Raw genomic sequence first — 26,015 nt, 5'->3', positions numbered from 1 at the left:
GAGAAAGACGTATTTGAGGGGAACACTATCATCGACGCAAATCCTTCGCTGCCATGGATACGGGAAAGCTAATCAAGGAATTAACACTATAAGAAGCTAGGCTGTCTATGCTATCTAACCAGCAACACCGTTTATGACTGGCGACTATAGTTAGCTTGCTATAATTTTACAGTAATTGAGAATATATTGTTGCTCATTGATTACAGAGTATCTCACGGAGCATGTCGTCTGCCCCGGAGATGCGAGAAAAGTAAGTCACATTATCTTGCGACAGCGATGCTATAGCTAAATTATGTACTAATACTGTACTGTAGGCCTATCTAGTGAAATGTACAGTATGTTAGCTTGTTAACCAAAAACATTACACCTAACAACGGTTGTTGGCAATATTTAATCTTTCAACTAACTATAGTGACTTCCTTCAGCATCTCTAATGTTGCTGCTTGTGTGAGCGAAAGATAATCGATAAAGTCTAACCCAGGTGCACTGTAGTGACGTGTTTACCTGCAGTAGGAGTATTGTACGATGTCAAGTCAAATAATTTGATTGGCTCGTTAGCAGCGATTGGGGCTTGATGTCCCCGCATTGGGTGGGAAAATTAGGTTGTGTAGTCTACAGTACATCGTTCTTCAACTGTCAGTGTCAGATAAAATATGGGCGTTGTGACACAAGAAGTGCATATTATTAGCAGGCAAACTAGTAGGCTAGTCATCCACAAACCAACTGTATTAGTCTGACTTCAACACTTGGAACTCGTGAGATTTATTTAGCGAATAATGTACCAACTTTATAGAGCTACGTCTACAAGCAACGCTGTCAAAAAGTAATGAAGGTGGAATAAGGACGTTCGGACTTCAAAACTTGGAATAATTAAAAGGTCTACCATGGTCTGCCATTTAAAATAATCCAACTTGAATTCACTGCCGTGAACTGATTTCGCTTCCGCCGCTGTCATGGTTATAGCTGTTTATATCCGCAAATTGATGACGGCTGCACCTCGCTAACTCCAGGAAGCAATAACTAAACCGGAGACTGTACCTAGAGGCTTAAAAGAATGACAGGACCAAACGGAAAAGCTCAGTACAGCAGGAAGACCAAGAGAATATGGCAAGGCCTACAGACCACTAATAAGTACAAATTGAGGTCAGTGTGAATTGCCAGAGCTGACAAAACACTCCTGGGCTCAACACATTCATTGCGAGGTTTTGACACACCCAACAATGAAACAGCAGCTACGGGTCCCAGGGAACCTGACCACACTGTCCTCCAATCATCTGAGGCTGAGGTGCTCCACCTTCCAGAAGGGAAGGCTTGCAAGGCCCCTGGTCCAACGGAACACCACCTCGAGTCATCAAAAGCACAGCTGTCTCCTGTGTGCACAGACATTGTCAACACCTCACGCACAGCTCACACAGGCCTTCCCTCATGCTTCAAGATGACTATGATAATACCAGTACCCCAGAAAAACCCAGGGTGACTACTCCCCTTTGGGTTGTCATGAAATGCCTGGAGAAGCTAGTGAAGGCACACATCAACACAGTAACACAGTTTGCCTTATAGAGCAGATTGGTCAGTGGATTATGTCATTTCCCAGGCCCTACATTTCGCACTGGAGCATCTTGACAATAGGGATACCCATGCCAGGATTCAATTCATAGACTTGAGCTCTGGGACATTCTTTCCACCAAGCTGGTCTCAACATTGGGAGACACGGACCTGGGTAGCTCTTATTGCACCTGTTTAATGGACTTCCATACAGCCAGGTCACGTGATGAGGATCAGTAACAGCCGCCTCAGCCACCCTGCAACTCGGAATAGGAGTTCCACGAGGTTGCTGCCTCAGCCCTAGGTTGTACTGGCTGTATACCTACAAGCGTACATCCAGACACCCTACTAGTAACCTATAATGACTAGTATCCACAGTAACGAAGTAAAAACTTCTTCCTTAGACAACTTTGTTTTCAATGTTTGTTTTTGTTTTGTTTTACAGCGCTGAGACCAGCAAATGGTTAGATGCACATTATGATCCGGTGGCCAATCTCTATACTTTTTCTTCATGTATCGGTAAGATAATCCAGTGAAAGAGATGGTCCCTTTGTCCTCTCTTTTCCTTAAAACTCCTGTCATGAATCCATATACAGTAAATCACTGCAAAATGTACGGACGTTTTCATTTTACATATTATATTTACTGTTGTGGCTACATCATGACATACATGAGATTGCTACATCAAAGGATTAGCCAAGGGCAACAGGGTATAACTGCAGCAGCTAGTTGGAAAGTTAGCCTCCACAATGTTAAACTTTTTTGTTGCTATGTTGGTCTGTACTGTAAACATAATACATCACACATTTTTACTAGTGTCTCATCAAAAATAAAACGGTCTTAACATGCCTAACTACACAATATTTTAAAACTAATGATACCAGTACTTTGAGATAAACCATGTATGTACACGTTTCAACTTTCTTTCTTGAATTTTCAACAATATCTGCCATATGTAGCCTACAGGACACAGTTTTTCAATGCATCTAATGTTTTATTGGAAAAATTGCAAAATTGACCTGTTCTGTGAATCTGTTTTGATCAGCTCTGGCAGATCTGCATGGAGATGGTGAAAATAAGGTAACTACAACTCTGCCTTTCTCCTGAAAGACAAACCCAATTGGGGATCTATTTCTGCTGGAGTGTTGTGTGTTTTTGTTGTCGTTTTCTTTGCCCAAGGATGTTCAAGTGGAGGAGATTCAGGAGGTCTGTTTCAAGTGTATGGTGTCATAGAGTTAAAACTATCCTATTTCCTCTGTAGTTGGTGGTGGGGGACTTGGGCACAGGTTCAAGCAACATGAAGCTGAAAGTGTACCGAGGGACAGGTTTGATGAGTGAGAACACGCTACTTGACCTGCCTGTGGGCTTGGTGTCTTTTCTCATGGATCAGCATGAGCCGCGTACTCCAGCCATAGCTGTGGCCTCTGGCCCCTTCATCTACGTATACAAAAACCTACGACCCTACTTCAAGTTTACTCTCCCCTCACTGGAAGTGAATGCCTTGGAACAGGACGTCTGGGACCAAGCCAGAGAGGTATGGGGACTGTTGTGTTTTTTTATCTTGTCAAATTCAATTTATCCACGTTTGGAAATGAATGAAATCCAAATCCTAGTAATCTCTCAGGGGATTTGTAGCTGTGTCAAGCAAAGAGGGTTCCATTTAGTTTGAAGAAACACTTTTTAACCCTTGTGCTGCCTTCGGGTCACATGACCAAAAGGTTCATAACGAACCATCGTTGTGTTTACCCAATTTTACCCAATACAAAAGCAAATAAAAATAATTTTATTTTAACCTTTGCAATGTGGGGGGTCTGAGACAGCCCAACGGTTAAAAGAAAATGCTTCACTTTGTTTTTGTATGCGGTAAAGTTGTCGCAAACGACGGTGGGTCACAATGACTGATGGGTCAGAATGACCCGAGGAGAACACAAGGGTTAAAAGACCCCTACACGATTCATTTCCGCATTAAATAATAAAAAAATGAAAACAATGTTTTGAATCGTCTGCGCTTGTTTCAATAAGTAAATAAAATGGCACTACACCTCCTCCCAACACTCCCATGTACCTTTTCTATCCATGTCCGGTGTCAAACCTTTTTCCCTCTCTGCTAGTGAATTGCATAGTCAAGATAGGCCAGTTACACTGCTAATAATGTCAACCATCAGTATTATTAGATTTACAGTTCAGTATTGTGTCAATGTAGAAGAGGATGTTTTGTTTGTTAGTATAAGAAGAGAATATATTGAAGTGTGTTTCCTCTTTTCTAATTGAAGGACATGATTGACCATATGACCTTAAAGGAAATGTTGGAGGGCATAAGGTACTGTTTTGTTGTTCCCCCGGTAGTTGAATCTTGTTTTTTTGTAGTCTGTCTAATGTGTACACAGGGCGTGAGAGGATATGGAGGTCATTGTGCTGTGCTTTTGTGTTTCCTTTCAGAGACAAGGCTGATATTCCACTGTCTGTCAGATCCTTGAGGTATGTAGTTTGTCATGTATCCAACATTCAAGTGTATGTTACGTACTTTTCTGACGACGTTATCCTTTTCCTTTGCAAAGGTTCCTCATGTTGGACCCACAGGATATGGAGGTTTTTGTCAACCTTCACAAACAGCAGCCAATACGAAGACAGGTGCCCTGGTTCACTATCAGCTTGCGTTATTCAAAATTGTGAATACACAAACACACTAACCTATACGCGTGTCTTTTTAGACTGTTATCACCTGCATTGCGACACTGAAGAAGAACATGGCAGATGAGGACGCCATCAGCTGCCTTGTGATTGGCACAGAGAGCAACGACATTTACATCTTGGATCCAGAGGCCTTCACTATCCTCTCCAAGGTCTGCTCTCTTCACCCATCCGATCATTTTTTTTGTCTCCCCATTATCACCTTCCATATTGTTTATGACTTTAGTTTGCACGGAAATTTCCAGATTTATGGCCCGAGCTTTTAATAAACAGAGATTTCCCTCATCGATTTTTCTCCATTGATGGTTTGAAATGAGTATATTATCATTCAGACAGATGTCAGACATGATATGCTGTCAACGTTCTTATCCCCTCCTCTCTCAGCTGTCCCTGCCCAGCGCCCCCACACTGATTGACGTCACTGGTCAGTTTGACGTGGAGTTTCGCATTACAGTTGCTTGTCGCAATGGGAACATCTATATCCTGCGTCGGTAAGACCGCCTAACAGAAAAAAAGGGCCAGTCCCAGTACTCTGAAAAGGAGCTCTTCTTGAAAAAAGAGAATAATAAGTTGGATACAGGTGTAAGGCTTTGGCTTCTGGTGTACATTTGCCAGCAGATAAGCACATACAGAGATTCGGTTACATTTTATTTTGAGACCATCCATATCCCTGTTGAACATCTGTAGATGCTTATACCAAAAAACGTAACAAAAGCAGAATGTTGACTATGGCTCAGCTGATATAGAACACTTGGGGCCTGCACTACGAAATCAAGATTTGGCGTTAGCAAGGTAACTTCAGGTTCAACCCAGGGTTTTCTGTACTACGACGGTGGATCACTTGTTACCGGGGTAGATTGCCATGGTAACACATGCTGAACGCCTAACCTGGTTGGGAGCAGGTTAAATTGGAGGTCAGAGATCAACCGGTATTAAAGACCCGCCCACTAACTCATTCTTGACGATAATGTCACCGTTCGTAGAAGATCCTGTGGAGCTTGGTGCGCGGAAAGTGAGCTCAGAAGAGCCAGAACATTTAGAGACTGACAAAACCCTTTCGCATTCCCTCATGAGTATCTTTATGAAATATATAGATTCTTCGCATAGGGAATTACGTATCTTTGCCAGCTTCTTGAGCCGTATGTTGCCAATGCGACACATTGAAGCTGTGCACTCACAGTCCCACAGACTGTATGCATAGCGTTTCGTTATTTCGATATGGGTACTTTAATAGTGTGGGTGATGCGGAGAACCTGAGCAAGAACACGGTCTGCTGCGCAATTTGCAATTTTCTTTAATGGCTGTTGCCACCATATTCTGATTAATGGAGTGATAAAAATATATCCAAATTGCCCTTTGTAAAAACTTTGGACTCTAATATGTTGACAAAATGAAACAAGGATTTTCACTCAATGTTCTGATTTCCGTTATGGAAATGTATGCAAATTATATAATATTTTACAACTTAATGCATCATTTGCTCATTTAAACATACATTTACAGGAAACTAGTAATGAAAACAATATTTGACCTAGCCTACTATTAGTTATCAACTGGGGAGGTTTCATGTTGATATGTTATCCTTATTCACTGGGATGTTTCCCCTTAACCCTTTTGTCCTTGGGTTGCTTTGACCCATTTTCTAATCATTTCCATATCAGAAATGTGGGTTTCTATCAACCAAAAAGAACAATGTGTATCTTCACCATGCTCTTTACAAGTTAAGTAAATGATCATTTCACTACTTTCATTGAATTTTGATATTTCATTCACTTTATAGCATTTTTCAAAAATGATAAATTGGACATTGAAAGAGAGAATGGTGAAAACCCACACAAAAGACTCAAAGGCACAACAAAAAAGTATAAAAAGACCAAAACATAGAAAAAAGTTTAACAAATACATCCTCATGTGTTCTCCCTTCCTTAGGAACACAGAAAAATGTCAGTGTAACTAAGTTTAGTGTCATTCATCTACCATCTCTTCTCATTCCAATTTCTCCATCTCCAGCCTTGTTTTTTCAATTAAAAGCCTCTTATAATCGAGCTCCAGGGTTCTTTTATACAGGGCCCTCACATTGTCTGCTCCAACCTGAAACAAATAAAGAACATTGTCCCTTTGCAAGGCACACTTGGAAAAGTTGAAGGTGTCCATTTGACTACTGTGTTTCAAGGTTCATTGCTTACCCCAATTGATTATACCTCGTGTCTTTGTGTTGGCCTTGAAGTGGAGGCCCTAGGCTCAGGGGGAGGAAGAAGTTCCTATTCCTGCTGAGTTTACAGTTTCACAATTGTTAACAAGTTTCTCAAAACAATAACGTCTTTCTCAAAACTGCACACACACACAACTGAAAACCTCACACACAAAATGCTAAACCTGACTCTTCGCCATCAAATCTCTCACCTGTTTACAAATTGTAACTTGTGTTCTCATTTGGTACACACAGCCATATTTTCAAATGACACACACATAACATTCATAACAATACACACAATAAGCATTTGCTGCACACTACCAAGCATTCACAGCACACAGTAGTGCAACATTGAAAACACAATTCTCGAAATGGAACACAGGTTGAATCTAACCAGGTTCAACCTGTGAATCTAACCTCAATGAATATGTATTAATATAGATCATTAGCTGTGTCATGCTCCTGGATCTGCTGGAACAGACAGCATGATAATGCAAGTTACTGTATAGTATGGACACAGATGGGTCAACACAGTGGGCTACAGTGAGACACATTACAGGTGCAATACATGCACGTGTCAGTGCTCAATGTATGGGACTTACAAACTCTTGCCGTAACGCCTTGATGTGGTCTGTGTTTCGGTCAAATAGGACCCTGTACACTTGTGTCATCCGCATGGCATTCCTGCGGAGAACACGGTACAGTGTAGAGAGGCTGATGGTCTGAATGTTTCTGAATGTGGCATGGTCAGCCAGGATCCTGGTTTGTATCTGTCGGAGTGTGATAGTGTTGTTTTCACGAACCATTTTCACAATGTCAGTGTCCTGTTCGGCTGTGAAAGTGCATGTTCTTCCTCCACGTCGTGGTTCTCTTTCAGTCCTGCAAAATACAAATACAGTGAGCACACTATTCTATTGATTTGCAATATTTCAGTACACAAGGCAAATATAATTCATACCTGTTCTCCATTCTAAAAGTTTCTAATGATGGCAGCAACTGTGAAGCGGCTGAGATTTGGTTGGACCCTCTGGCCAGCCTCCCTCATGCTCAAACCATGGTTGAGCACATGGTCAACCATGGTGGCCCGAATCTCATTAGAGATCACCGTTCTCCTTGTTCTTTCTCCTCCTCCTCCTCCTCCTCCTCCTCCTCCTCCTCCTCCTCCTCCTCCTCCTCCTCCTCCTCCTCCTCCTCCTCCTCCTCCTCCTCCTCCTCCTCCTCCTCCTCCTCCTCCTCCTCCTCCTCCTCCTCCTCCTCCTCCTCCTCCTCCTCCTCCTCCTCCTCCTCCTCCTCCTCCTCCTCCTCCTCCTCCTCCTCCTCCTCCTCCTCCTCCTCCTCCTCCTCCTCCTCCTCCTCCTCCTCCTCCTCCTCCTCCTCCTCCTCCTCCTCCTCCTCCTCCTCCTCCTCCTCCTCCTCCTCCTCCTCCTCCTCCTCCTCCTCCTCCTCCTCCTCCTCCTCCTCCTCCTCCTCCTCCTCCTCCTCCTCCTCCTCCTCCTCCTCCTCCTCCTCCTCCTCCTCCTCCTCCTCCTCCTCCTCCTCCTCCTCCTCCTCCTCCTCCTCCTCCTCCTCCTCCTCCTCCTCCTCCTCCTCCTCCTCCTCCTCCTCCTCCTCCTCCTCCTCCTCCTCCTCCTCCTCCTCCTCCTCCTCCTCCTCCTCCTCCTCCTCCTCCTCCTCCTCCTCCTCCTCCTCCTCCTCCTCCTCCTCCTCCTCCTCCTCCTCCTCCTCCTCCTCCTCCTCCTCCTCCTCCTCCTCCTCCTCCTCCTCCTCCTCCTCCTCCTCCTCCTCCTCCTCCTCCTCCTCCTCCTCCTCCTCCTCCTCCTCCTCCTCCTCCTCCTCCTCCTCCTCCTCCTCCTCCTCCTCCTCCTCCTCCTCCTCCTCCTCCTCCTCCTCCTCCTCCTCCTCCTCCTCCTCCTCCTCCTCCTCCTCCTCCTCCTCCTCCTCCTCCTCCTCCTCCTCCTCCTCCTCCTCCTCCTCCTCCTCCTCCTCCTCCTCCTCCTCCTCCTCCTCCTCCTCCTCCTCCTCCTCCTCCTCCTCCTCCTCCTCCTCCTCCTCCTCCTCCTCCTCCTCCTCCTCCTCCTCCTCCTCCTCCTCCTCCTCCTCCTCCTCCTCCTTCTTCTCTGGTTGTTGATATGTTCTAAGTTCTCCATTGTTCACCCAACAAAACAGAGGCTCAAGGACCTTTTTATGCTGCAGTCCTGATTGCAAATTGCTCACCAGACCTGTGTGTTTAGAGATTTGAATAGCTGTGTGTTGTAGGTTGATGCTTTGACACTTTACTTGAGAATTGTGTGCAACAACTGAACATTGTGTGTAGTGTTTTGACAACAGGGTGATGTGTAATTGACATCAGTGTGTAATTAAGTAAAGTCAGAGTCTAATGCGGAGAAGGGAGTGTAAATTAGTGAATTGGGTCGCGCAATTGATACATGACGTTAAAGTTGTGAAAATTGTGCCAAAGTTTTGCTTTTTGTGTGTTAACAATTGTGAAAAACTGTAACACCATAGCAATTTAATCAATTGAGTCCAATTTGAAATGAGCACCTTAAGGACTTGTGTCTTATGTTGAGACCACCACCATTAGTAAGTCATTACAGACACTTCAGTCACAGCCACACTATTAGTTTCACTGTTACCCCTGTATGGCACAGTGGGACGACACTGGGTGGTGGCAGCAACACCACTGTATATCCTGTCACTGCAGAGAACATTTCACTCACTTTTGCTCAGATCCCACTCCTGGTTCCAGGCCTCAACTACCCCATTGACACATTCGTAGAGTGCTTGAGCAACAAAGGAATCTCTGACATCACCAAAGTATGGACTCTTTTACAATATTCATAAATAATTGTTGAATGAACATGGTCACATAGATTACATAAAACATACATATGTCTGGGCATATGAAACATACATATGCCTGAGCAACAAAAGTTAACGTTGTGGAATGCACATGTGTAATTATGGTCACATCTTGTGCCTGGGGCACAAGATATCAATAAGTCATGTAGCTTACGCATTTACAGCGTCTGCTATTTTCTGCCAGCTTGGCAGCTTGTTGATTTTTTCCTGTATTATGTCCGTATTCCTGATATGCTTGTATTACAATATTTCATGTTGGAGGAGTAGACAAAGTTTGTAAGATCATTGTGTGCTCCTCCTGCGTGAAATATGCGGCTCTTGTTTTGTCCCTGTTTGCTATTGGACATACGATGCAAACACCACCCCTTTATGTGAACACGCACGTCTCTAGATTGGAAAGATCTGGGTTGAGTTAGTTGATAACTGCCGTCGTAGTACCGCTTATCGTGACTGCGATTGTTAGGCTTCGCGTAGCCGGGTAACAAAGTAATCCAGAGCATGTTGATCTTGATTCGTAGAACAGGCCTCTGGTAAGGGTTAGGATAACTTGATGGTAATTTATAGCATTTTCAAATAGTTTTATTATGTATATACATTTACAGGTTGACTCCAAATAGCATTACCCGGTTTTTCAATTTTCCTTCTTTTTTTTTTTGCACCCATTTGATGTTCAGACCCACATGGCTTTCGAACAAACAAAAAGGGGTTTATTTCATTTCACTCCTTTTGAGTAAGGTCATTGTTGTGTTCTGCAGGGAATCTCCCAAACCCAAGTACTGCATTGAGCTTTCCTCTCACCCAGTTGGTCTGGTGAGGATAGGGAAGAACGTTGTTGTCGGCTGTGCTGAGGAGACTCTACAAGGCTTCACCCAGAAGGTATATCACTCCATATTTTGGTCATAACCTGGTTAAAAAAATAAATAAAAAATCAGTCTGTTCACCGCTCTGCCAATACATGTGTATTCTAACCTGACCTGTAATGTCCCCTTTTTTGCTCTCAGGGGAAAAAACTGTGGACGGCCAGCCTGCCTGCCCCTGTCACCACCATGGGTGTGATGGAACTGCCCGCTAGAGGCTTCCAGGCCGTCCTAGTGGGCCTGGCCAACTGTGAGGTCCACCTATACAGAGACAAGAACCTCCTGAGCACCATCAAAGCCCCAGTATGAAAATATGTTGTACAGTCCAGCTTGAATTGAACTGTTGAACTGTACTTTAGATTTTTTTTAAAGCACACAATAAGTATTTCTTTTATTTATAAGTTTGAAGTGTGTGCTGATTGTATTAGGGTACTTCTGAGGTTTTGGATAGTTAAGTATTTTCTTTGGTTTTTGCACTCGGATAAAGTCGTTACTTCCAGATATTCCAAAATATCTCTTGGCTAGCATTAGTTGCAGTATTTCTATTTCTAATACAGATTAATGCTGCGCTGTTGTAGGGATCAAAGCAGTGTGCAGGAAAACATTGTTGGTGCATTGATAGACCTACGGTTGTGGTGGCCATTTGAGTATCCATGGTTTCGGGGAACCGGATTTATGGGGATGATGTATCAATATAGATTTGGTATTTGCTTTCACCAGCCTACAATGTTACCTGCAAGGGAGCCTAAGAACACTGTTCTAATGTTGAATATGAATTATGAAGCAGCTAATGTGAACATAGCACAACCTACTCACTCAAGGAAAGATCTTGCAGATTTTTAAACTGCACCAAACTGGCAAAAAAATGAGCTATAAATTCTTTGAACACCATTTTCTAGGATGTGGTGACCAGCATTTGCTTTGGAAGGTATGGCCGAGAAGATGGTACTCTGATCATGACCACAAAAGGTGAGTGAACCATTTCTTTCGATGCAGGGACCAATTACATATTTGACATTTGAAAAGGAAAAACTGAATTCCATTTCACTCATATGAATTACTATCAATCTGGTTTAGTATCACCCCCCTCTCTGCCCTGGTTGTCCTGTAGGCGGGGGTCTGATAGTCAAGATTCTGAAGAGGACTGCTGTATTTGACGACCGGGACAGCGCCCCGGGTCCCCCTCTTGCACAAAGCATCCGCCTCAACGTCCCTAAGAAGACCAAGCTGTATGTGGACCAAACCATGAGGGAACGGGAGAACGCTGTGGGTACGTGAGTCTTAACCCCTGACCCTGTGCTAGACGGGGTCATAGGAACCTTTCTGCTTCTTTTCCTGCCTTTTCTGTCCGTGTTTGGACTCTGGAATTGAATTTGCTGAATACGTTTGAGCAAAAAACAAAACAGAACCAGTTGAATTTTAATGTTGTCACTCTAGGTAATGACTAGACTATACAAGATCTAGTGTACCCCAAAAAAGAAAAGTGCGCCGAAATAATCGCAGTGACCAGATCGCAGTAATGTTTGTTTGTGTGCAGCCATGCACAGGGCCTTCCAGATGGACTTGAGCCGCCTACGTCTGGCTGCAGCTAGGGCCTACGTCAAAGCCCTGGAGTCCAGCCTCACCCCCATGTCCGCCAGCCTGTCGGAGCCACTGAAGATGAACGCTGTGGTGAGTCCACAAAATGTGTTTGGCAGGCATAAGGGTGGCTTACTTTGTTTGTACGTGATTTTGCACGACAAGCTCAAAGCGTCTATTTCACCTCTACATTCCTCTTTCGGACTTTTTCAATTTTATTTATCTCCCCTTATCTCTTCCTGTTCTGGCGTAGGTTCAGGGTCTGGGTCCGTCCTTTAAGCTGACCCTAAACATCCAAAATACAGCAGCATGTCGCCCTGTCATGAACCTGGCCATCAGCTTCCTGTACGACGAGAGCCTCTACAGCATGAGGACAGCCTTCTTTAAGGTTGCCTCGTGTTCATTTTATTACCGACCGTTACATATTTGAAGCTTTTATCTTGTATATAATCACTGTGGCTCACTCTGCACTCTCCAGTGATATGTATCTCTGGATGAGACCAATTTCAGTTCCCGTCGCCAATGATCCAGCAAAGCACTACATTGGTTTTGTTTAAAATAATAATAATACTGTTTTAATAATATCCAAACTTTTGCTCAGATCCCACTCCTGGTTCCAGGCCTCAACTACCCCATTGACACATTCGTAGAGTGCATGAGCGACAAAGGAATCTCTGACATCATTAAAGTATGTACTCTTTAACATTGGGAATGTTCTAGAAGGCTAGCTGTTCTTTGAATCACAACATAATTGGTCTTGCAATATTTCAGACTATTTCTAAGAGACTATTTAAACATGAACACATTTTTGGGGGAAATGTGTTGTCAGTTTTAGTTACTGTACATACACATTTCACAATGTTTTTGCAGATATTTCCAAAGGGATGTGCAAATACTGTAGATACGTTACCTTTGAATTAATTGATCAAACTTTCTGGAACCCCCCTCAGTTACCGTTATGGCAGACCTGATGTTTCTATTCAAATAAAACTTTGCTCCTTGTTGAGATAAAGATTGACCTTGTTTGCTGTTCCCGCTGCCAACTTGAAAGCTGACGGGAAACCACATGACTGTCAGTCAATGAAGGTTTGCTTTTGATACACATTGTGTAACTGCAGGTGTTTGTTCTGCGAGAGGGGAAGAGTGCACCGTTGTTGACCGCCCATATCAACATGCCCGTCAGCGAGGGACTGGCTCTGAACTGAGGGAAACCTGCAGGTCCCTGCGAGGCTTCACCATGTACTCCACTGTGCGGACAGCAGCCCCCCGTGGCAGAAACGGTCTGGGACGTAGACGTGCTTCTGCTGGCGGCAGAGCCAAGAAAGCCATCTAGTGTAGGACTGTGTACCTAGATAGAAGGCCAAAGAGTGTTTTGGTTGTAGGAACGCCGCGCTCGGGTCGAACTGCGAACCGTGTATAGGTGTCTGCAGATGTCAAAATTAGGGCTGTTTATTTTGAAAGAACAGAATCTTTGGATGTTTATTTATGTAAAGTGGAATTTGTTTATTGCTCCAGAAAGCCTATTGTACATAGAGAAAGTCATTCAAGGGATGCTAATTTCCAAAAATTCTTAATGGCATCATCATTGCTAGATAAATTGCCATTAACAAAACAATTATCTTGGAAAACAAAAGTAAACAAAAAGGCATTCAGGTATAGAAGGATATAGATTTTTTATGTAACAAAAACCTACATGTATTTAAAAAAAATCTTGACAGTTAACAGTCAAGTTGGCACAACATGTTTTCTTAGGCTTTCCCTTGGCTTTACATGTGCGTGGCTCTGTTGGGAGTAAATTAAATCGTTAAAACCAATTAAATATTTTCACTGAGTATCCATTCTACTAGTATTTTTTTGTATCCACAAAATCAGCATCAGGCACTTTTATTTTTCACAGCATCATGCAACAATTCATTACATATACCAAAGTCCCAGCTACTGAACCCATGGCGGTGATATACAGTACAACCTATTGGCGTGGTGAAGAGGAGACACGAGTCACATGCAGGGACCGAGGAGCCGGCAGAGCACGGAGGATTGTTTCAGGGACATTCAATCCTTCTAGGCAAACATGGTGAGGGAGATCCACTGGAGATGGGGAAGGAAACTTGACTTTAACCCGTTAATTAGTAGCGTCACGTAAGCTATATGTGACCGTTCGAAAGCGGGCCCCACAGAGTACCGTCACACATGTGATTCTGAACATTCCAACCGACTATTTTCCGATAGACAAAAACTATATGACAAACGCTATAGTATGGCTAAAATTAGGAGGCTAACAAGTAACACTAGCAGGTAGTAGCATTGCTACGAGTATTATGCTAGGTTGCTAGGTAACGGAAGCTAACTAAAGCTAGCTAGCTTTCGATTTGAAAAAATAACTCGCTCTGGTGGCAGCGTCGGTAATATTTAGAACTCACTCCTCTAAAGGTTAAGGATTGTAATCTGCCAAGAGTCATTGTAATCACACCTTTGGGACTTGTTCTGTTTTCATGCATCTCTTGTCAGTCCTCCTTACTGTTTTACTGTTCTATATAATTTGCACACAAGTTCAAAATTGGTGACATACCTGGACAAAACTGAAGGACACCACACCATCTGCATCAGTGTCCATTTCTTTAAAAGTTTCTGTAATTTGAGAAAACGAAATTACCAGCATGCTCATACATTTAATTTCAAATGTCAGTATTTGAGGTAGAGCTAAGGGCGAGCGCAACCAGTTGTTGCTTTAGAATGGTATTAACAATCAATAATGACCCAAACTCTGTTTTGTACATTTTTTACATTTCCTGCTTTCAGATACAACTAAAACGATTTCGTCACAATGTAGACACCATGTCTATTAATAACAGTAAAGTTAGACAATCTGACAGTAAATTTAAACCAAATGCGAACAACTCACAGTAGTGACACATATCACTAGAAGCAGTGTCCAGTTTTGGGGGGGAAAAACTAAATACGAAAGCTGTGGTTGCACTTGACAATTGGCTGTGCACTTATAGACCCTGTTTCCCAGACATGAACTAAGCCTAATCCGGGCCTAAAAACGTTTTCAATGGATTTCTTCACTGAATTTTTCTCTAATTTTATAACCAGGCTTAATCCATGTTTGGGAACCTGGGCTTTGGCATCTGTCACCAGAACCAATGTGGCCATGTCTTCTTCTAGCCCTAGTAGCTTCGGCTGTGTTGAAAGAGGAAAAAGAAACTCAAAGAAACTCAACTGAACATGGTCTCCAAACGAATCAGACAGGTGACAAAGTTGTCAAAGTCTACACTCATGTCATCCTTGGCGTAGCGCAGGATAATCAGCTGGAACAGGTGGTTGGTAAGCTTGAAGCCTGGCGTGGAACAGAGAATTCATGTTTTCAATCAAACTTGAGGTAGTGGGGTCTTATTAATTCACATTTTAGAAGGTTGTTGTTCAGTAGTAGTAGTGTTGTAGTAGTAGTAGTATACAATGTAGTACAGTATATGTGTTTGGAACTGCTGTGCCATTACACATTGTATTATAGTTTAGCTGTGCTACTATCATGAAGTACACAGGAAAGGGCTGCTTTCTAGGTTGTGTGTCTAGGGCAAACGGGGAGCCAAAGGTTGTTATCACAATGTAATTATCACCTTTCCTTTGGAGAGACCTCTTTCCCCAATACCTAGTTTTTTTTAATAACAATTGATAAAGTCTAAACTTAATGCATGTTGTGATAGTAGACTTTGAGCCATGTCTTACGAGAGAAACGTTAAGAGAAAAATATATTAGTCAATGCAACACATTACCAGCAGCTTCCAGCGCCATTCGCATTTCATAGGAGCTCATAGTGCCTGATTTGTCCAGGTCAAACTTCCTAAACACGATCTGGAGGGTGTGAGGGGAGGGAGGTTGCAGGAAGAAAGGCAATGTGGAGTTCTACAAACGGAAGGGTGAAGAGGGTCTAGAGAAGTCTTTTCAGAGGCCATGTCGGACTCACCAGGTAGCGTTTGATTTTCTCCCACAAGACATGGAACTCTGTCAATCCCAGCGTTCCACTGCCTGTGGTCTGGCAGGACTGTCAAGGACAGAGACAGCAGATGAGAAGGAAAGTAGATAGCAGACAAGTACAAGCAGGCAGGCACACATGCACACACACACACACACACACACACACACAGGTAGGGCATGTTGGGTAGAAAGAGAGAGGGGTTGACATGCAATAAAGGGCCTGGACTAATGCATGCACCATGTAGGCTGAGGCCTCGCTAAGGCAGCCTGGGTTCGAATCCGGCCCGGGCCCTTTACTTCATGTCATCCCCTCTCCCTCTCTTCCCACATTTCCTGTCCTCCCCATGATAAATAAAGAGCAAAGGCATAATAAACATCTAAATAACTACAGGAAGGTGAGAATGCGGACGTGGAAGAATGGACACGCCTGTATGGCCCCAATAAAGGATACATCCATTAGAGAAATCATGCAGCGACACGCCTCCTTTGCAAAGCCGTCCGTCTTTAGGTCTTTATCTGTTACAGGGAGGTGTGAAAAGTTACAGAAAGAGACCCAAATCAATTTTGTATTGCTTAATGAATTAGTCAGAGAGATAGACACATGGACTAGATTTTCTAGAGTCTGTAGACTTACGCTTGCTGATAATCCGATTGAGGATCGTCCCGAGCTTGGACACAGTGATTTCCATCTCCTATGACACAAAAGATCGTCAGAAAAGACTCAAAATCCCATGAGTATGAATCAGTTCCATCACTGTGTCACTCACTGGTCCAGCCAGCTTCCTGAAGAGATCCTTGAAACCAGCATCAATCTGGCTCTCGTCCAGTTCTACCTGCAGCCCAGGCACACAAGATACGGTTGGTTTAAAGTTTGCTGCTTAGACTAATCTACCTTTGTATAATGTTCTAGTTCTATGCAGCACTTAAACGTTTGCAGAACTTGATGGTATCCAGAAGTATGCCATTACTTATTTCTTACCTCTTCTGGCAGATCAGCTTCTATTTCGTCATCCAATTCCCTGTCAAAACACATGGAAGACATCCTTAAACATCTTCACCTAATTTGACTCGCTTGAGAACACCCATCAACTTACTACACCCTACCATACTTATTACACCCTACCCTACACCTACCACACACAACACCCACTCAGTCGCCTACACCTACACAACCACTTCTCTTACTCACTGGGAGTCCGCCGGTCTCTCTGAGAAGACCCGCAGCACAAAGTCTCCATCTTTCTGGGGCTCGAAGGTGGAGGGAACGATGATGTACTCTCCGGCGGGCAGACAGAAGCGAGAGCTGACCTCGCGCAGGTTGATGAACAGCTCCGAGCGAGCCCTGGATTCATGAGTCAGGAAGAAGTCTCGTTTCAGGTGCACCCCAACCCTACCTGCACACTGGTCAGGAGGGGAGAAGAGAGAAGGAAACAACAGGAGAGGAGACAGGAGGAGAGGAGACAGGAGGAGAGGAGACAGGAGGAGAGGAGACGGGTAGAGGAGACAGGAGGAGAGAGACAGGAGGAGAGGAAACAGGAGGAGAGGAGACAGGAGGAGAGGAGACAGGGGGAGAGGAGACAGGAGGAGAGGAGACAGGGGGAGAGGAGACAGGGGGAGAGGAGACAGGAGGAGAGGAGACAGGAGGAGAGGAGACGGGGAGAGGAGACAGAGGGAGAGGAGACAGGGGAAGAGGAGACAAGGGGAGAGGAGACAGGAGGAGAGGAGACAGGGGGAGAGGAGACAGGGGGAGAGGAGACAGGAGGAGAGGAGACGGGGGAGAGGAGACGGGGGAGAGGAGACGGGAGGAGAGGAGACGGGAGGAGAGGAGACGAGGGGAGAGGAGACAGGAGGAGAGGAGACAGGAGGAGAGGAAACAGGGGGAGAGGAGACAGGGGGAGAGTAGACAGGGGGAGTGGAGACAGGGGGAGAGGAGACAGGAGGAGAGGAGACAGGAGGAGAGGAGACAGGGGGAGAGGAGACGGGCAGAGGAGACGGGAGGAGAGGAGACGGGAGGAGAGGAGACGGGGAGAGGAGACAGGAGGAGAGGAGACAGGGGGAGAGGAGACAGGGGGAGAGGAGACAGGAGGAGAGGAGACAGGGGGAGAGGAGACGGGGAGAGGAGACAGGAGGAGAGGAGACAGGAGGAGAGGAGGGGGTCAACGACAAGAGAGGACGAGAGAATGGGGAAAATAAACCAATATGAGACCAGAACGAGAGGGAAGACGAAAGGAGAGGAATGGTGGAGAGACCAATAATTCATTTAGACAGGAGGAGGAGCAAGATTCATAAAGAGAGAAGAAAACAGAATAACAACAAATCCCCGATAGAGCAATAATGATAGCTTCGTCCCAGAACCTTTCATACCTCCTGTGGAACCTAGAGAACAGAGAGAAAACACGAGAGGAGGTATGAAATTAGAATATTTTCAAGGATACAACTTTTTACAAATTGTATGATGGATCTATGTTGTGATGTGAATGTAGGGATTTGAATCACATTATTGTTTGGGCAAATGAGCAATTTGAATTTGACAAAATTCGAACCCTCTCTTTAGGACCCATACCTCATACACAGCAAATCCAATGGTCTCCATGTCCTTTCCTTCCCGCCTTTGCCTGCGACGATCCCTCTGCATCAATGCAACCAGGAAGCTGCAACCTGATTGGCCTTCTGTATCCGGTTCCTGTAGAGCCACTTTGAACTGGGGGTTGAGCCAAAATGTAGCTGTGGAAAATGAATTTAAATATAGGCATCCTCTTATATAGCTGTAGCATGACTTTCAAGTCTAGTACACCTTCCTGCATGTGTCTACAGGTATGGTTAAACAAAATGTGACATAGGTTTTGAAAAATGTATAGCCTTTATATTCTTTTTTATTTTTACTCTCTATTATTCTCTTTTCTTTCTTAATTGTACAGCTTCATAGGCACAAACGTGCCTATATCCAGACTTCCAAACCAACAGTGCAGGAGCACAGTAGAGCTCCCTCCACGTCTCTCTCTCTCTTTCGCTCTCTCAGTGAAGGGCCTGTACCTGGGTAGTTTCTGCAGCCCCCTGCTGTGCTCCCTCTCCTCCACTCCCCAGGGTAGAGGGCTGCGCTCCACTTCTTCACCTGGCTGGCCTGCAGCGCGTCCGCCGTCAGGTTGCAGATCTCCAGACGACTGAACTCGCGCAGGAAGTCACTGAATGACATCCTGTTGGAGGGGTTGAGATGTACCTGTTTAGATGTGTGGTTGTGTGTGTTACGAGTTCTGCAGCTCTTCATCGTCACCACTGAACACAGTCAAATGACAATGTGACGGAAAAGCAACAGGCGGCTCGGCTCACCAGAACTCTCCATCCTCACTGCGGTTATACAGTCTCTTTCTGACCGAGGGCTCCACTCCTGACCACTCCTTCGAGCTAAACGAAACCATCCAGAAAAGACACAAAGTCAAAAAAGTCACAAATTATTTTCTTAAAAAAAAAGAAAAGTAACATCAAAAAAGGACAAACATTAAAACACAGTCTTCAACACCCTCCCTGCCCCAGATCCTAAACGTCCTCATCTCTCACTTGTCACTCCAGGGTCCGGTCCACTCCACTTCCCCCCAGGGGTTCCGGATGCGTAGCAGTTTGACAGGACTGCCCCGATACTCTACCTGGCCGACGGACAGTCACCGGTTGTCAGCTTACATGTATAGTAAATGTTAAAACTCTGTAGGATACATGTAAGGATGATAGGGTGCAGTTAGAGTGCAGGCTACATGTTAGAATGCTGTAGCGTACATGTTAGGTTGCTGTAGGGTACATGTTAGGTTGCTGTAGGGTACAAGTTAGGATGCTGTAGGGTACATATTAAGTTGCTGTAGGGTACAAGTTAGGTTGCTGTAGGGTACATATTAAGTTGCTGTAGGGTACATGTTAGAATACTGTAGTGCACATGTTAGAATGCTGTAGGGTACATGTTAGGATGCTGTAGGGTACATGTTAGAATACTGTAGGGCACATGTTAGAATGCTGAAGGGTACATGTTAGAATGCTGTAGGGTACATGTTAGGATGCTGAAGGGTACATGTTAGGATGCTGAAGGGTACATGTTAGAATGCTGTAGGGTACATGTTAGAATGCTGTAGGGTACATGTTAGGATGCTGAAGGGTACATGTTAGAATGCTGTAGGGTACATGTTAGAATGCTGAAGGGTACATGTTAGAATGCTGTAGGGTACATGTTAGAATGCTGTAGGGTACATGTTAGAATGCTGTAGGGTACATGTTAGGATGCAGTCATGTCTATGTCTGCTCACCTCGTCCACCCCGGTCACAGAATAAGCATGGCCTTTGACCAGCTTCTTGAAGGTCATGGCCTCCATTTCAAAGAAGCCAGATATCTGAGCAGAAAAGGAGAGACAGAATATAATATGTTCTGATAAGGTGTCTGTTGTCTAAGTGTGTGAGGTGGTGTTAGTGTACTGATGAGTGTGTGCGTGTTAAAGACATTTGCGTGGTAACTAGGGTTGAGTAAGACACCATAAAGAAGATATAGCGGCTGCAACCTAAAAACATATGTTAAAGTCAACAAAATGAAATAGCATCAACCCCTAACCTCCTGACATCTCCCCAAACTGAGCGTGTACAGTATCCAAGATAGTTTAGACTGTGCACTGGCCCCTTAATGCTTGTGGCTTGAGGTCAAAAGTAAGTGTGCGTGAATGCATGTTTTGTATCTCACGTCAATGGAGCAGCCCAGCAGGGAGCCTCTCTCCACCGCTCGACAGATGATGCTGTGCAGCTCTGGTGGAGGTTTCTTCAGTTCAAACATCTCTGTCACGCCTCCGGTGAAGTCCTCAAAGCCCTCGGACGTGCCGCCACCTGACAGGGCCTCGTAGCAGCCATTGAGCCTAAGACATACGCATATCAATACACATACAGTATGGTGCAGGAATCATTGTCCGTCTGCATTGCTTCTACCGCTACCATGCCACAGAAAAGTTATCAATTCGATGGTGCAGGATTAAACTTGATTACACACAGAGGGGTAGTGGTGGATAATGCGATGTATACTGCCTTTAGGCACCTTTTTGGGAATATGCTTATCGACCACTTCTGTAAACATTTTTGTAAAATACAGTGTTCTAATATAATACCACTGCAAACACACAGAGAGTTATTGTGTTTGTTGTATGCTCTGTCCAGAATAATAATGTATCTTACTTGGCATAGGCCTTCTCCAGCAGGGCACTCCAGAACTCTGCCCCCTCTGCTGAATGTAGGAACAGCAGCTTTCCATCCCTCACTGGCAGCCTGTCATCAATCACCACGTCAACCCACTCCCCATATTGCCAGATCTATACAAAAGGGAGGGACACAGCACAATCAGAGACACACAACATCGCAGACAGTGGCCTCCAAAATGCCCCAAACAATGACAACATTTGATAGCAAAGAAAAAGGTAGACTAGGGTGTATCATTTTATTCCATGGACACAATTCTGGGGTTTAGGGCTTTTTGTTAACCTTAAGAGACAGTTGGATTCACAAGATCACAACCACTCGAGAATTCATCTTGCCAAGGTCCAAGTTATTTGTTTGTCTATGACCTATCTATGACCAGAGTTATTGATTGGTCAGCGTCCTGTGAGGATCTACAGGCCAAGTATTCTTTAAAGATGCCTGCCCTTATCCAAACAGTTTTGAAGGACGATTTGCAAGTGTGTGTACCAAACCATCTGTTGAGTCAGGTTAGATTCCCAGGGCAGACAAGAGAAAACAGCTAAATTAAAACAGTATCTGACACACACAAAATGGAGCTGCTGGCATGTTAACTGGCTAATGGATTGTTTCCTTGTTAAGGTATACCTTATTTTTCTTTTGGGGGGGGGGGGGGGAGTTATATACATAAATATCTCATTATATAGACTGAAAAGCTCCCCTACATTGTAAGATAACGGGGTGGATGCCTAGTCTGGAAAAGTGAAGTGGTCTGTTGCAGTGTATGCACACTGCAGTGTCTGCTGAGTCAGGTTGCCAGACAGCAACAAGACAGGCTACTTGGCAACTTGAGACAACTGCAGCTTTCCCAGAGGATTCTGCAGACTCCCTGTCTGTCCATCCAAATGCAGTGATACAAGCTTCACTAGTTTTATATAGGTTGTTTTGACACCATACTTCCACCAGGGTGGCCAGGGTGATCGCCATAGACAACAGCTGAGTGATTGGAAGTAGAGAGAGGGGAGAGAGACAAAACAAGGACGGAAATACACAAATAACACACACACCCAGGGAGACAGATAGAACACACTAGGGGCAGGTAAACCAGGGAGAATACACTAGAGAAAAACCAGGGCACAGCTGTGGTCCTAACGCTAAGCGACTGTTCATTAGCACACAATACTGGACTAGCATCAACATTAGCCCAAAGCTATTTGGTTTTTCTCCTGAGCAGGCGTGATTATTCTCCCCAAGAAATCACTTAGAAGTTATGGGGCTAATTACTGTACGCTGCTGTGTGAAAAGTCTGATCTGTGCTAGAGAAGCGTCACACACTCCTGTCTGACTAAGTAAGCAGGGTCCAATAGAGGCTGCTGGACTGGGCTGGAATCTGGCAGCAGGGTGCTGCTTGCCCTGCCCTTAGCATGGCTATTCTAAAAAAACAGTCTTCATGTCCATCTATAAATACTGCCTGTATATATAGCTGTCCACTGCATGCTCACAGCCCAGAGAGGCAGGGCAAGGCAGAACAGGAGGAGGGGTGTGGGTTGGGGTACACTGGTATTCTTGACATTTAGGGGTAGGGTTTTATTCAATTGAAATTAAGTGATTTGACCCAAATCTCAAAATGGGTCTCATTCATTAACTAAAGAGCTGATATGTCACAACAGTTGTTGCGCAGATGCATGCATTTGAGTAAACATGTGGCTGACTTTTTACAGGATGTAAAAGTAAGGAATGCAGCCTCACTGCTCAGTGACATCATACTGTTGAGAGAGGGACGGTGCTTTAGTACCTGGAAGTGAAAGATCCCTGCATACTGCTGGTGGAAGCTCTGACCATGGGGAACCACCCTGTGCAGCAGGGTCTCATTTAAGGTGAGACTGGCTATGGCAGCCAGTAGCCAACAGTCACCTGTGCCAATGATGTTAAGACAAAATGATGAAGATAGAAAAAATCCTCTTTCCATAACATTTAATAATACAAATAATAACATTTCTACATGGCACCTTTCAGGAGACACAAGGACTATGTCTGTGGTACACAAGGTACACAAGGCAACTAAATATTTGTAACAATCAATGTCAGCATGTCTTCTTGTCTCTTTTACAGCCCACAGGACTGTTAGTCAGAAGACACGCAAACGATCGCACGCAACCACACACACACACACACACATCATGTACACATGTACACACACAATCAAACACAGTTAGGAGACACACGTAGTGACTCACCTAGAGATCCCTGACAAACATCTGTGCGAGTGGCGCCGTCTACAATGAAGTGAGGATCAGAACAAAACTCCTGGGGGGGGCCACAGAGATGTACGGAGTAAGGCAAGGGCTAGGAGAGCTTAGCGCCCCCAGTGAGGTGAGGTAGTACAGGAGCTTGTCGAAATGTCTCACCGTAGGTCTCATCCAGCGGACCCCTTGTGTTTTTGAGGATCGTGGTCCCAGCTCCTTAAAGCCTAGCGAGGACTGTTGAGGAGGAAATGCCTCGTCTTCAAACAGACAGCCAGACTTCAGACACTGGGCTCGGAGAGACTCAAAGTCCTGGCTGAGGAACCGGAGGGCTTTGTCGTTTTGACCCAGGCCCTCGCTGCGGTCCCACTGGCTACGCAGACGAGCTGCTACCCCAGAGGCAAACACTCGCTCGATCACCTGCTCCATAGAGGATTGCTAATCTAGTTAAGATACAGAAAGAGATTGCATTAAAAACCAACAGCTTTCATTTTCTTGTTCACATCATTGTCCCTTTCTGCCAAGTGCCACCATAAACAATAGCCCAATAGCCCAGTTCTTCACTCAATATTTTGCGTCTCTAAAGAGTCTTTAGTTTCTCATTAATTTCAACTCAGATTGCGTGACGTGACAAACATAATATGCCTACCTTTTACACTTGTTTATTGTCCAGCAGTGACCGCAGCCTGCAGCCGCCCCTGTCTCGCCATTCAGAACGCGGTTTTCAGAGCGATACTAACCCCGTCCCACTGAGAATTACATGCCTGCGCACATTTTAATTTGCGTTGGTCATCGTAGAGTCGCTGCCAAGCGACTCAAATGCTTACTCCGAGAAACATTTACTATAGGGCTATGACTATCTACTTTCTAATAAACTGGGAACTGGTGTGCTGCCGTTAGGCTATGAGGTTAATGTACTGTAGGATATATAGGCTATAGCCCAAATAAATATTTTAACAAAAGATGTAGGTACAAAACATAAGAATGTGTGTTTGGGGTAGGCCTATCTGTTTCCACTTTGTAATTGTTTTATTTTAGTGCACAAGTTTGTACTGGAAACTGTAATAGTTCAATTTACACCCACAGTAAAGTCGCCAACCCAATCTCCAGATAGTTCACACTGTACGCAAATTTGGCATCTGTCAGACAATACTTCCATCTAGTGGCACCAGTTTATTATTTCTGGCCCAGTTGTCATGATTTAAATTGTTTGGCTGTTCCTATTGACACTTTGCTTCTCACATTCGGACATTTAATTAGACAAATTGAATGTCAAATTACCGACATCTCGAAAAATCAAATTGGCCTGGCCGACATGTGGTTGAGGGGCAGTTCTATGGGTGTATGTGAAGCCCTCTGTAACATGCTTGCGTGAAAAGAGCGAATACATCAAAATGTTTTTGTATAACCCTTTTTACAAGCAGCTGAGGGCATACGCCCATAGAACTGCCACTCAACCAACTAAACCCTTAATGAACACAAGGAAAAACGTTCAGAAAAAGTCATACGAGAAAAAATAAAGAAACCGTTGGAGGACATCATGTGCATGTCAAAATGAATACATAAAAAATAAAGTAACCCATATTAAAACTATTTTGTGTTATAGATATGGAATAATTTGAAAAGATAGAGTGTAGTTTAAAAGAACATTAATCTTTATCCAGAGAGAAAACTTGTCTTCAAGCGAAAAGTGGGATTATTTAGTACCATTGGTATGTGTAACAACTTAAGTCAGCTATGGAAGTCGGAAAACATTTATAAACAACAGTCACATACAACAACTTTAAACAGCAAAATGACCTATTTACCTTAAAGTAAATTCTTACAACTAATAATACCGCACTGCAAGAATACATGTGATACCCCAAACATATACCCCAAAACATATGGCATTTGTCTTTGAGTTGGCACCTGAGATTGGGGTTAGGTTTGTGAACAGAAAAAGCAAAAGAAACCAGTCATGTGATACTACACAGAAGTGGGAGAGATGAAGAGAGGAGTAAAAAAAAGAAATTTGATTAAGAGTTCTATATCACAGTTGTTCTGGTTGAGACCTACTTTGGATTTGTTCGCAATGGAGTTGATTCTGTATGTTGTTCACCTCCAAGCGCCCCCTGTCCATTCCAGCTGTCCAGGTAACTGTTAGCCTGGCTGCCAGCCCCAACTTCGCCCCGCCCACAAAACAATGTGGCCGGGAAGTTGGGTCTGGAGAGTCTCGTATTGGGAACAACTATACAAAACCAGGATCTGGACGGACCAATGAAATTGCCAGGGCGGGCTTTTACGATGATGGACAGATGATCAACAGTAACGTAATCAACAACGTCACAAATGAGCCCTTGGGTTGAATTCGTTTTCAAAAAACAACATATTACGTTGCTCTGATTGGTTGTAGGTCTATTCAATTGAGCGAAGAGGCATTTGTTTTACGAGTTCGGTTGAAACACGCCCCATAGTCACAGCCCAACGGAGAGTTTTCAGACTCAAATTCTGACTAGAATTATGAGTATGACAACGTCAGGCTAGGTAACTGTCCTCCTTCAGCATGTTACTCTGCGGTATTTGGTGTTTGGAGTCACCTTCTGTCTAGCTTTAGCCTTTTTCTGCTCAGCTTTAGCCTCTTCCTGCTCAGCTTTAGCCTTTTCAAGTTGAGCTTTGATCTTTACCGGCTTGTCCCGGTTTCATCTTTTCCTGTTGAGCATTTATCTTTTCCTGTTGAGCATTCATCTTTTCTGGTCGAGCTTTCACCTCTTCCTGTTGAGCTTTCACCTCTTCCTGTTGAGCTTTCACCTCTTCCAGCCTAGCTTCATTCACTTCCCACATAGCTTTAGTCACTTCCCATTTAGCTTTAGCCTCTTCGAGTTTAGGTTGAGCTTTTTG

At 44.3% G+C, this 26,015-nt stretch overlaps 2 protein-coding genes and 1 long non-coding RNA gene across 7 annotated transcripts; 1 reads left to right on the top strand and 2 right to left on the bottom strand.

The window, feature by feature from the left end:
• Positions 1–41: 41 nt before the first annotated feature.
• bbs1 (Bardet-Biedl syndrome 1) lies at positions 42–13,558 on the top strand. Of its 2 annotated transcripts, none has more exons than XM_084684026.1 (17): positions 42–250; positions 1,991–2,064; positions 2,591–2,625; positions 2,807–3,079; positions 3,819–3,865; positions 3,985–4,023; positions 4,104–4,176; positions 4,257–4,388; positions 4,621–4,727; positions 10,045–10,165; positions 10,291–10,449; positions 11,046–11,115; positions 11,258–11,416; positions 11,684–11,817; positions 11,978–12,112; positions 12,326–12,412; positions 12,843–13,558. In XM_084684026.1, exons 1-17 carry the CDS (start codon positions 222–224, stop codon positions 12,927–12,929), a joined length of 1,761 nt encoding a protein of 586 aa, XP_084540152.1. In that variant the 5' UTR covers positions 42–221; the 3' UTR covers positions 12,930–13,558. The 2 variants fall into 2 exon arrangements, with proteins under 2 accessions (XP_084540152.1, XP_084540153.1); XM_084684027.1 differs by lacking the exon at positions 42–250 and adding an exon at positions 298–1,830.
• On the bottom strand, positions 5,469–7,554 carry LOC146245986 (uncharacterized). Its single transcript, XR_014734579.1, has 4 exons — positions 7,234–7,554; positions 7,033–7,114; positions 6,423–6,503; positions 5,469–6,327 (listed from the first exon to the last, which is right to left on the bottom strand). It is a non-coding gene; the product is annotated as an uncharacterized LOC146245986 (long non-coding RNA).
• On the bottom strand, positions 13,203–25,712 carry LOC146245984 (calpain-1 catalytic subunit-like). Of its 4 annotated transcripts, XR_014734571.1 has the most exons (23): positions 23,785–24,664; positions 23,301–23,578; positions 23,130–23,199; positions 22,688–22,806; positions 20,896–21,029; positions 20,414–20,582; positions 19,989–20,072; positions 19,258–19,343; positions 19,030–19,104; positions 18,736–18,896; positions 18,266–18,426; positions 18,067–18,078; positions 16,892–17,103; positions 16,682–16,721; positions 16,470–16,535; positions 16,337–16,394; positions 16,154–16,218; positions 15,692–15,760; positions 15,501–15,579; positions 14,948–15,064; positions 14,294–14,352; positions 13,694–13,812; positions 13,203–13,506 (listed from the first exon to the last, which is right to left on the bottom strand). XR_014734571.1 is itself a non-coding variant. In XM_084684023.1 (22 exons), exons 2-22 carry the CDS (start codon positions 23,562–23,564, stop codon positions 13,786–13,788), a joined length of 2,127 nt encoding a protein of 708 aa, XP_084540149.1. In that variant the 5' UTR covers positions 23,565–23,578; positions 23,785–24,665; the 3' UTR covers positions 13,203–13,785. The 4 variants fall into 4 exon arrangements, 2 of the variants coding, with proteins under 2 accessions (XP_084540149.1, XP_084540150.1); XM_084684023.1 differs by having other exon boundaries at positions 13,203–13,812; positions 23,785–24,665; XM_084684024.1 differs by lacking the exon at positions 23,785–24,664 and having other exon boundaries at positions 13,203–13,812; positions 23,301–23,647.
• Between the last annotated feature and the right edge of the window lie 303 nt (positions 25,713–26,015).

Source organism: Hypomesus nipponensis, chromosome 20, assembly GCF_054491055.1.
Source record: "Hypomesus nipponensis isolate SF chromosome 20, ASM5449105v1, whole genome shotgun sequence".
Taxonomy (NCBI): Eukaryota; Metazoa; Chordata; class Actinopteri; order Osmeriformes; family Osmeridae; genus Hypomesus; species Hypomesus nipponensis.
This window is presented reverse-complemented; position numbering and strand designations above follow the sequence as displayed.

Coding starts and splice junctions, on each gene's coding strand:
- bbs1 (XM_084684027.1), top strand. CDS start 1,772: ATGAGGATCAGTAACAGCCGCCTCAGCCACCCTGCAACTCGGAATAGG. Junction 3,866..3,984: donor GAAATGTTGGAGGGCATAAG/GTACTGTTTTGT, acceptor GTTTCCTTTCAG/AGACAAGGCTGATATTCCAC. Junction 4,177..4,256: donor AGCAGCCAATACGAAGACAG/GTGCCCTGGTTC, acceptor GTGTCTTTTTAG/ACTGTTATCACCTGCATTGC.
- LOC146245984 (XM_084684023.1), bottom strand. CDS start 23,564: ATGGAGCAGGTGATCGAGCGAGTGTTTGCCTCTGGGGTAGCAGCTCGT. Junction 16,722..16,891: donor GAGAGACCGGCGGACTCCCA/GTGAGTAAGAGA, acceptor GTGTTTTGACAG/GGAATTGGATGACGAAATAG. Junction 16,536..16,681: donor AAGCTGATCTGCCAGAAGAG/GTAAGAAATAAG, acceptor CCTGGGCTGCAG/GTAGAACTGGACGAGAGCCA.